Source organism: Chinchilla lanigera, unplaced genomic scaffold (genome assembly GCF_000276665.1).
Source record: "Chinchilla lanigera isolate Chin_1 unplaced genomic scaffold, ChiLan1.0 scaffold00196, whole genome shotgun sequence".
Classification (NCBI taxonomy): domain Eukaryota; kingdom Metazoa; phylum Chordata; class Mammalia; order Rodentia; family Chinchillidae; genus Chinchilla; species Chinchilla lanigera.
The window spans coordinates 235,632-245,480 of record NW_004955597.1 but is presented as its reverse complement, the minus strand read 5'-3'; the positions used below and the strand labels follow the sequence as shown (position 1 = coordinate 245,480).

Here is a 9,849-nt window from a genome sequence, read left to right as displayed (position 1 = left end):
TCACACAGTGCCCTCAACCTGGTGGACTGACACCCTCTCAGCCGGGAGGAGGTAGATGGAGAGGGTGGTTGTTGCTGACCAACTGTCTGATCCCAAGCCAGCTCACACCCCACCCTGACATCTCCTGGCGTCTATGAATGTCGCTTGGTTCCTCTTCCTATCCGGGGTCACAGTTCCTCATCCCACTAGAGGTCAGGCAGTGGTCCCAGACCACCCTTTCTTTGGTGGAGAGAACCTCACTGCCTTGGGAAGAGGGTCAGAGTGTGCAAGAGGGTAGGGGTGGGAACAGTCTCCCGGGTGGTGTGCGGGCGGAGCACTCGGCTCTTGCATAAAAGAGCAGACGTACACCCTCTGGCCAGTCTTCTTCCTGTCTCCCTGGATCTGCCCCTCATAGAAGAAAGAGTTCGTGGGGGTGAAAACCCCTCCCCTTCTCCAGGTCAAAGGCCCAGCTGCCACCACCAGAGGATGCCCTGAGACAGCCTTGGGCCTCTGTGCGTTCCCTCTTCCATCCGAACCTCTGGTCTCCAGGAGCCACTAGGGCCTGAGGTCCTGTGCACCCTGCTGCTGTCTGCATGGGACATGTCCCATGTCACCTAGGTCGGGCTGCTGGTAGTGTTGTTCAAACCCTCCATCTCCTTATGGGTGTGAGTGTGTGTGTGTGTGTGTGTGGTACTGGGGATTGAACCCAGGTCTTCATACTGAACTACAAAACCAGCTCTTTTTAATTTTTTTTTTTTTGTTTGTTTGTTTTTTGTTTTTTCTCCGGTACCGGGAACCGAACTCACGACCTTGCGCTTGCCAGGCAGGCGCTTTTGCCGCTGAGCTAAATCCCCAGCCCATCTTTTTAATTTTTAAGACAAGATCTCACTATGTTGCTGAATTGCCCTGTGTTTAAACTTGCAACCCTTCTGCCTCAGCCTTCCAAAGGGCCGGGATGACAGGCGTGTGCCACCACACCTGGCTCGAAGCTTTTTAGTTTGAAATAATGTTAGACTTAGAATGAATTGCTACATAGCCTTTAGCCACGTTTCGTTGGTCTCCTCCAACCTCAGGTGGTGTTTCGTTCTTCCCTGGAACCTGTCCTCGCTACTGGGGCTAAGCCCCAGCCCTGTGCATGCTAAGCGCATGCTCTGCCCCTGAGCTACCCCATGTCCCCTGACCTGGAGGAGTTTGAAGAGTGCTGGGCAGATCTTCAGCAGGACAGATTTCCTGCCTGGGCGGAAGTTATGGATGTGGGGTGGAGACCACTCAGGTGAAACACCCTTTTCGCCCTTCATTTTGCAGGGCTTGATGTCAGTCCTTGCCCTGCTGAAGTTAGCCCCAATCCTTTGGTTAGGGTGGTATCTGCCAGAGCAGGGCAGAGCTCTGGCAGAGAGGTTAAGAAGACTCAGAGAGGTTAAGAAGCTTCTGAGGTTCACACAGTGCCCTCAACCTGGTGGACTGACACCCTCTCAGCCGGGAGGAGGTAGATGGAGAGGGTGGTTGTTGGGCAGAGCCGAGTTTCCACCCAAAATCACTATTTTTTTATTTTTATTTTTTTGCAGTACTGGGGATCGAACTCACAACCTTGCGCTTGCCAGGCAGGCGTTTATGCCACTGAGCTATATCCCCAGCCCCGAAAATCACTATTTTTGTTTTGTTGTTGTTGCTGTTGTTTTTCTTCCAGTACCAGGAATCAAACTCATGACCTGTGCTTGCCAGGCAGGCATTGTGCCGCTGAGCTAAATCCCCAGGCCTGAAAATCACTATTTTTGATTTTAAAGTTCTACATGTCAGAAGCAAGTGGCTCAGTGCAGCCCCAATTCCAGGAGAGAAGAATGAAGCCTGCTCCCAGCACCCAGAGCATCAAAGAAGTGGCACCCAGCTGGAAAAACCACCGCGTCTGTGGGAGATGCCTTGACGCTGCACAGATAGCCTTTTTCACCTGAATTTTACTCATTTTGTCATTCCTCAATGGATTTGTCCTATGACGATTATTACTGTGGTTTGGTTTGGTTTTTTGAGACAAGGTCTCTATGTAGGCCAGGCTGGCCTGGAACTGATGGTGTTCCTCCTGCTTCAGCCTCCTGGGTGCTGAAATATGGGTGCACATCACTGCATCCTGCGCCTAACTTAGGATTCGGAGCAGAGGAACTGGACTAACTTGTGTTTTCCCTGTGTCGGTCTGGCTGGCCTGGCTGCTGCCTACGGCTGAGACTCGGGGAGGGTGCGTGTGGAATCCAGGGAGATGCGCATGCGGTACCCTACCTGACAGGCGACAGTGGTCAGCTCAGGAGCCGGCCTGGCCCAGGCTGGGGACAGGATGTGTCCAAGGTTGAATCGACGGTTCTTGGGTGGTTGTTGCTGGCACCCTGGTTTCAGGGCATGAGAAAAGGAGTCCAGGAGGACTCCCAGGTCCGGTGCAGCAGCAGGAAGTGTTGAGCCATCACTCCCTAAATGCAGATGGCAGCAGCTGGTTTAGCGGGGCAGAGGTGGGAGGATAGTTTGGAATGGCTGAGTCCAAATTCAGCCTCCAGGAAAAGCATTTGGAAATACACGCGTGGCGCTCAGGATCCCGGTCTGGGAAAATGGTCCGTCTCAGGCCTGGCTGGTGCCAAGGTGAGTAGAATTCAGGTCTGAAAGCTCGAGGACAGGGCCCGCAGGGGGCAGCAGTTCTTCCAGTCGGGTCCGGGGAAGGACGCGCCTTTGGCCCCAGCCTGCCCTCCTCACTCCAGGGATGAGAGCTCTCTCCCTCTCGCCCTCCCTCCCAGGCCGCACGGTGGGGCCCGCATCTGGATCCGCTCCGGGCGGCCTTGGGCACGTGGCTTCTTCGCCTCTAGGACCGCCAGGTACCGAGCCTGTAAAATGAGGAATGCATTCCTTTCTCCCGGGTTATCCCGGGAGAGCAGAACGACTTCCGCGCCCCTCACGCCACAGACGCCCCGCCAAGAGAGGAAGCGGTGACCCCTAGAGAGGAAGCGGCGGCTGCCCCAGGTGTTTATTGAGCGGATCGCGCAGTGGATGAGGCGGGCGGGCGGGCGGGGGGCACAGGGCGCGGGGAGCGGCGGGCGGCTGAGGAGCCCGGATCCCCTGGGCCGGCGGGAAGGAGGGGGCGGGGGCGGCCTCGGGAGGGCGTATCTCCGGCGGCCTCGGGCGCCCCCTAGCGGCAGAGGAGGAGATGACGGCTCTGGCGGGGTTGGAGCGCTGCATCCAGGTGATGCCCTTGTCATCACCTTGCACGGGTGCCCAGGGGGTGGACTTTGAGGGGGCAAAGACTTCCCACTTCTCCTTGTCCCTGGCGCTTAGAGAGCATTTAAATCTGTGTCCAGAGTAGCCACCTGGGACCACCAGGCCTCCAGCTCGTCTCCTAGGCCAAATCTGTCCTCACCCCTGAGACCCTCCTGGGAACCAGGAAGGTGTGGAGCTCTGCTCCAGCTGCAGAACCAGAGCTGGCCCAGCTGGGTTCCAGTTTCTGCACACCGCCTTGCTCTGTGACTGACCCTAGACACACCGCTTTTAGCCTGCCTCAGCCTCCTGCTCTGCACATGGGGTGATGGTTGCCTGAGAAGCCTGGGCTGGGGGCTCGGTGCCGCAGTGCAGGTGCGAAGCACGGTGTGGGTAACATGTTTTTACACCATCTTGGGGGCGTCTTGGGGGATGAGAGCGACTCGCCCTCCCCACCTGTGTGGAGGGCAGCTCTCACACCCCAGGAGCGGAGCGAAGGAAGAGCACAGAACTCCAGGATGGTCAGATGTCAGACAGGCAGGAACTGATAGTCTGAGGGCAAGGGGCGCCCAGAGTCCGAGACAGGAGGGTGGCGACAGGTTGGGGGAGATGTCCTCGGACCTGAAGGGCCTGGGGAGGAGGGGTGGGAGACCTTGAACAGAGGTGCCACACCGGCGGGGGTGTGGGGAGCGGAGCTCCAAGCTTGACCTGGAGCCGGGCCTTCTGGGGCCTTGGGGAGAAGGGGCCCTGCTAAGAGGGAGAAGTTGGAGGACAGTGGGAGGGCGAGGCGTGATGGCAGGAGGAAGGGGTCCAGCTCTCCTTGAGCTGCCACACAGGCACTCAAGAGTCTCTCTTGGGCTCCATGGTCTGAGCGGAGCACTGCCCGGAGGGCCTGGTGGGGCTTGAGAACCATGACTGGCCACTGGCACCAGGAAGGATGGGGGACAGCTGCTGCTCTGGCTCATCCCTGAACACCTCCACATGGCTGTCAGCTTCGGTGTCCAAGGGCTCCACCTTGACGTCCGGATTCAGGCAGCCTGACGTGGCCCACACAAGGCAGACGGTCAGCAGGATCCCGGCTGCCCCACAGAGCGCAGTGCCTACCAGGCGGCAGATGCTGAGGGCCTTGTTGTAGTCGGCAGCCCGCTCATCCAGCATCGGCAGTTCTACATTGTTGACGGTCTCCAGCTTGGGGGGCACCGCGTAGCCAGTGGTCAGAGCTGCTATCCCCAGGAGCAGAAGCAGGGTCCCTGTGGACAGGGTGATCTGGGGAGAGGTAGTCAGGGTCACCTGGGACCCCAGGTGGATCCCAAGCTTGAGAGATGGGATCCGATCCCAGGACACACCAGTGGGTTCTGACAACATCAGCCCTCCCGTTCCATTTGGAACCCGAGGCCTGCATGTGGATTTCCTCTGCAGCTCCCACCAGGCCAAGCTTGAGGCGCCCTCAGCATGACTTGGACCTCGTCTTAGCCTCTCGTCCTTTCTACCCTCTATATCTCTGCCAGGTCAGTGTCTATGCATCCGCAGTCTCATCTCAAACCTCTCCGCTCCTTGGAAACCACCTGGGACACCCAGGCTGAGGGCGGGCATCCTGCTGAGGATCTGCGCACACTCTGCCCCCATTTGTTCTGTGTGTGCCCACCCTGGTGCAGCCCCACACCTGGGCTTGGGGTCCTGCCTAAGTGAGGTTGGCCTGTTCCACAGAGTGGAGAGCCTGTAAGAGTGGAGACTGCCTGCTGGGGCTCAGTCTGTGTCTTTATGCCTGACACAGTGCTGGCCCGGGGCAGAGGCTGATGCTGATGACTAAGTGACCATACCTGGGAGTTCTTCTAGAGCAAGGATCATGGCTTCTTAAATTCTTTGTCCCCAAGAGTCTAGCACAGTGCCTGACAATAACAAGATGCTTAAAAAGTTTAAACACATACCTTGTTCTGGGGGTCTTCCCTGACCACCCCAGGGCTGAGTCCACTTCCTTTCCTGGCATCCTCTGCACAGCTGGCCTAAGGTTGTGCAGGCTGGCACCTCTGCATCCAGCCTCCCCACTAGAACGAAGCTCTTTGAAAGTAGGAGAGACTCCCTCCCTCACTTTTCCTAAATATTTAGCAGGAAGCTATGCCCAGTGTAGGAGCTTTTGGCTGCCAACTCTCCCTGGCTGTCGTGGACAAGAATGCTTTGCTCCTCTCAGGTCTGTCCGCTCACTGCGACAGCACCTGAGCACCACAGCACTGGGAAACCACGCCAAGACTGAAGAGAAGGGAGCTCAAGCCTGCAGTCAGTGTTCCTCCAGGGTGATGAGTTCAGCCATGTGGCTGCGAGCTGAGTACACTGTGGCTTGTGCACGGCAGCCTGTTTCTAACTTCTGGCTCTCCTGGATCTTTTGCCTCTCCCTATAAACTATGATCAGTTTGTTGGCATACATAAAACTTTATTGGGATTGTGTTGAGTCTGTAGATAGAATTATGTCTTGATAATAGCAAGACTTCTTATCTGTACATATTTTCTTAAATGTATACCCATTTCTACCTTTGGGGAGGAGTGTGCTGATGGGAATGGTGATGTGTATGTGTGTACCCACTTGTGTGTGTTGTGTGTGTCTGAATGGTGATGTGGTGATGTGTGTGTGTGTGGGTGTGTTTGAGGCAGAGTCTCATTATGCAATTTAGGCTGGCCTTGAGCTCACTTTGTAGCCCAGGCTGGCCTCAAACTCACAGCGATCCTCCTGTCTCAGCCTCCTGAATGCTGGGATTACAAGCGTGCTTCAGGTGATATTTTTGGTTTCTGGCTATTCTGCATCTTTTCTTTTCTGAAGGAAGTAATGTAGGACACCATCTTCCCTTAAAGGTGTGGGGGTTGGTACAGCAGTAGCCATTTGGGGAATGTGTAGGGAGGGCTTGAAGCTGTTCTGCTATAAGGATAGGGGCCCCATGGAGACCCTGAAGACTTAAGTGAAAAGTAGGGAAGTCTTCAGTGTAATGGTTTGAACTGCTGGGTCAGATTTTCCAGAGGGTACTGAATGTCTCGTCTCTTATAGAAGAGGAACAGCATTTTCTCTTTACTGTTTAAACCTATTTGAGTTCAGTTTTCTGTTGCTCAAATGTGCAAGACTCCTAGCTTTACTTTCAAGCCTCTGAATATCTAGTTCAGTCCTCTCTCTCCACGCTGTGGCTCCAGGAGCCCTAGAGTTGCTCCTCTGACCTTACCTTCCAGCACAGTGAAGGCCAGGGCTGGCGGGGACACAGGGCCAGGGATCCTTCGGGGTCATCACTGAGAGCTGTGCCAGCACAGTCCTCGTAGAAGAGGTGCAGGTAGGACAAGACCCCCTTCCACTTGCTCTCCTCCACCATGGCACTGCGGCTGCAGGCGCAGGAGGGGTTGCAGGCCAGCATGTTGGGTCCCTGTGGGCAGATAAGGTGTAGCTGATGGGGCAGGGACTCCAGAGCTGCCCTGGTGACTGTCCCATGTGTGCCCCCACTTGTCCTCCCACCCTCACAGCACAGCCCAGCCTCTTCCCCTAAGACTCAGAAGGAGCTACGGTCCAGGTGCTTATCCTGGTGACCACCACTGGGGTGTCAGTCTGTGCAGGTTCACACTGGAAGCTGCTGGTGGCTGCTGCCTGCGGGCTCTGTAGCCTGATTGCGTGGATTCACCCCTAGGCCACCACTTCCTTGCTGTGTGACCTCAGACATATGCTTTCACCTCTCTAAGCCTCAGTTTCCTTGTCTGTAAAATAGGGCTATGAATGATGTTTGCTTCATTCAGCTATTGTGTCTGGTGCTGAGAAATAGCAGCTGTTATGATTATGACTGTAACTTCTGTGTTATTATTTCTATCCTGAACTTGTAGGGGCCCGTGCCTAGAGCGAGAGGTTCTTGTTCTTGTTGCTTTTCCCTCAAAGCCACCTCCAGCCCCTCCTAGGAGCAACGGCCTTGGCTGACACAGGCTGCAAAGCCCTTGAACGTTTCTCCCCAGGGCTACACTTCGCAGCTGAAGGCCCCAAGGAAATGGACTCCGTGGGAGGTGAAGCTTGGGATTAGCTTAGGCTCAAGGACTGGAATCCAGAGATACCTATTTAAGAACCCTATTAGCTAGGTGTAGTGGTGCACACCTGTAATCCCAGCACTCTTGGAGCCTGAGGCAGGAGAATGGCAAGTTCAAACCCAGCCTGGGCAAATTAGTGACTTAGTGAGACCCTATCTCAAATTTAAAAATAATAAAAAGGGCTGAGGATGTAGCTCAGTGTGAAGTAGCTCAGTGGGTTTAACCCCCAGTATCAAAAGAAGACCTCCCAGAAAGAATCGATAACAAACCCTTTTTCACGGAGGGGACACACGCCGTGAGAATGGTAGGTATGGGAGTGTCCACACACAAAGAGGGCTACAATCAAAGTGGGCAGGGTGCTCTGGGAGACGGGGCTTCTGTCCCTCCCCTCCACCAGAAGGCCCTCAGCCCCTCTGAGCAGCTTCAAACAAAATTAAGCAGTGGTTGTTCTGAAGGGTTAAGACAGGTCTCCGGCCTCCCTTACTGCCACTCTGATGCGACCCTCAAATCCCTGCGTAGAAGCACGGCAGCGCGCGCGCGCTCGCGCGCGCACACACACACACACACACACACACACACACACACACACACACGCGCGCGCGCGCGCACACACACACAGCTGCGGTTCTTGGAGACCCCGCTGAGCCAAAAGCGCACAGGATCGCTATCAATAAAGCCTGTCCACAGGTCGCATATGTCCATCCTCATTTGCAATTCAGACGAAAGAAGAGGAAAAAAATGAAAAAAATTAAATTGTCAGAATGGGAAAAGGTAGAGGCCCAAAGCACAAAAGTGACGCAGGAGGGAGAAGCGAGGCGGGAGGCGCGGGGGGCGGAGCCTGCAGGGCGCGGCGCGCCTGCGCAGTGCCCGCCCTGAGAGGCGGAGCGGGGAGAATGAATGGGGGTGGGAGGGCAGTCGGAGCTTCAGGGCAAAGACCATTAATTAGAGCCCCAAGTGAGAATCCTGGGAGGGGACCCAGGTCAGTCCTTCCTCTTTCATCTACTGCTTCTTCCGCCCCCAAAAGTATGTAATCACTCAGTCCCGCCGATCCTGGAGAAGCAAGGTGACCTTGGCAGCGCCTCCCGCTCCGGTCCCTCCCCCAGTCTTCGTCCGAGCAGTCTATCCCTCAGGGGAGGCGGCCTAGGCCCGCGGGGTTGCCATGGGAACCGCAGGGCGGGGCCCCAGCTGGCGGAGGGAGGGACTGGGGGGGCCGGCAGAGGAGGAGACCGAGTGTAGTGGCGGGGGGCTGCGGCTGAGAAGGCGAGAAGAAGCCTGCGCCACGGATCGGGCCCGAGGGCGAAGACGCAGGACCCGCCACCCCGCGTGGCCTCACTCAGTTCTCCGGACCAGACCCCAACCCAGCCCCTTCCCACTAGGGACATCAGATCCCCAAAGCAGCCCTCTTTCTGACTGACTCTTTTTCCTCGAGTGAAATTAGCTGGCTCTTTTCCTCTGGAGGCAACCTGAGGCTGAATAGGACAGGAATGGGTTTTCAGGGAGCTGGAGGAGCTCGTCCTCTGAAGGCTCTGCCCGGCCCATCAATCCCCAGGTGCCGAGGGGCGGCTGGCCGGAGGCTGTCTCTGCCCGGTGCTTCCTGGGGACCCTCACCTCCCAGAACCCGGGGCTGCCCTAGCGGGACACAGTCGGGGCTGGGGACCCGGCTAGAGGGTGGCCTTCCCGAAATCCCGGGCAAGGGTCGTGGCGCGCCGGGGAGGGGGCCGAGCTCACCGATCTGCCTGCCGTCTCCGCCGAGCGAACTGCAGCTAGGGCTGGAGCAGAGCAAAAGCGGGTTCGGTTCGCGCCTGCGCCGCAGCCTGGGCGGGGGTGACACGGGAGGGGGGGAAGAGGGGGCGCCGGTGCCCCTTGGGCTGGGCAGACTGCGGTCCGGTCCCAGGCAGCGCAGGACCCCTGTGCCCTTCCTGAGTTCCTTCCCCTTCGGAGACCCCAGACCCCTCGTGGAGACCCTCACCTCCTGGGCCTCACTTGCTCTGCAGGCCCTCAGAATCCTGGCCCGATTGTGACTCTGTGCCCCCACTGATGACCCACTGCCCCCTGAGCCTTCATCGCCTCACTGTACCCTTGCCCCGCCTGTGCCCCGACATGAAGGCCCACCTGTCTCTCACTGGGCACCTCCTGGCAAGCCTTCTCGGAAGCCCTCATCCTGAGCCCAGGTCCTCTCTCTGCCCTCTTCTCTCCGAGTCTTCACTATGGCCAAGGATTCAGTCCCCCATCACCTTGATTTGGAGAGCGGGCCTAGTGTTAGCAAAAAGTGCGGCACCTTCGCTCTCTGGAAGAAGGTAAAGAGACAGCCTCTCCAGTTCTGCTCTAGCCACCTAGTGCCTCAGCCATCTCCCTAGAGTGTCAGCCTTTGCTGGGCAACCTGGCCAACTTCTTGCCTTTCCTGCACGTAGACATTTGCTGTGTGGTCTTGGGGAAGTCATTGTAGCTTCTAAACTTTGGCAGGCACTGCTGCACAAACTTCCCTTTGCGTCGTGATCATCGTGCTGTCTCCCTGTGCCAGCAGAAGGCTGGAACAACCTGGGTGATTTTACCACATGGCTACAAGTTCCTCTACCCTGGGTAGAGGTGGGTCTGTGTATCCTC

At 56.9% G+C, this 9,849-nt stretch overlaps 1 protein-coding gene and 1 long non-coding RNA gene across 2 annotated transcripts; one reads left to right on the top strand and one right to left on the bottom strand.

Moving 5' to 3' along the window:
- Nucleotides 1-1,714: 1,714 nt before the first annotated feature.
- Nucleotides 1,715-5,625, top strand: LOC106147613. The gene is made up of 3 exons (XR_001232547.1): nucleotides 1,715-2,973; nucleotides 4,624-4,712; nucleotides 5,393-5,625. It is a non-coding gene; the product is annotated as an uncharacterized LOC106147613 (long non-coding RNA).
- Nucleotides 3,727-9,234, bottom strand: Nrsn2 (neurensin 2). Its single transcript, XM_005414719.1, has 3 exons — nucleotides 8,974-9,234; nucleotides 6,408-6,602; nucleotides 3,727-4,470 (listed from the first exon to the last, which is right to left on the bottom strand). Exons 2-3 carry the CDS (start codon nucleotides 6,591-6,593, stop codon nucleotides 4,045-4,047), a joined length of 612 nt encoding a protein of 203 aa, XP_005414776.1. The 5' UTR covers nucleotides 6,594-6,602; nucleotides 8,974-9,234; the 3' UTR covers nucleotides 3,727-4,044.
- Between the last annotated feature and the right edge of the window lie 615 nt (nucleotides 9,235-9,849).

Bases quoted from the DNA above. Each gene is read 5' to 3' on its own strand.
- Nrsn2 (XM_005414719.1), bottom strand. From the start codon at position 6,593: ATGCTGGCCTGCAACCCCTCCTGCGCCTGCAGCCGCAGTGCCATGGTG. The intron at 4,471-6,407 runs GTAAGGTCAGAG...ACCTCTCCCCAG, and splicing joins GGCCTTCACTGTGCTGGAAG to ATCACCCTGTCCACAGGGAC.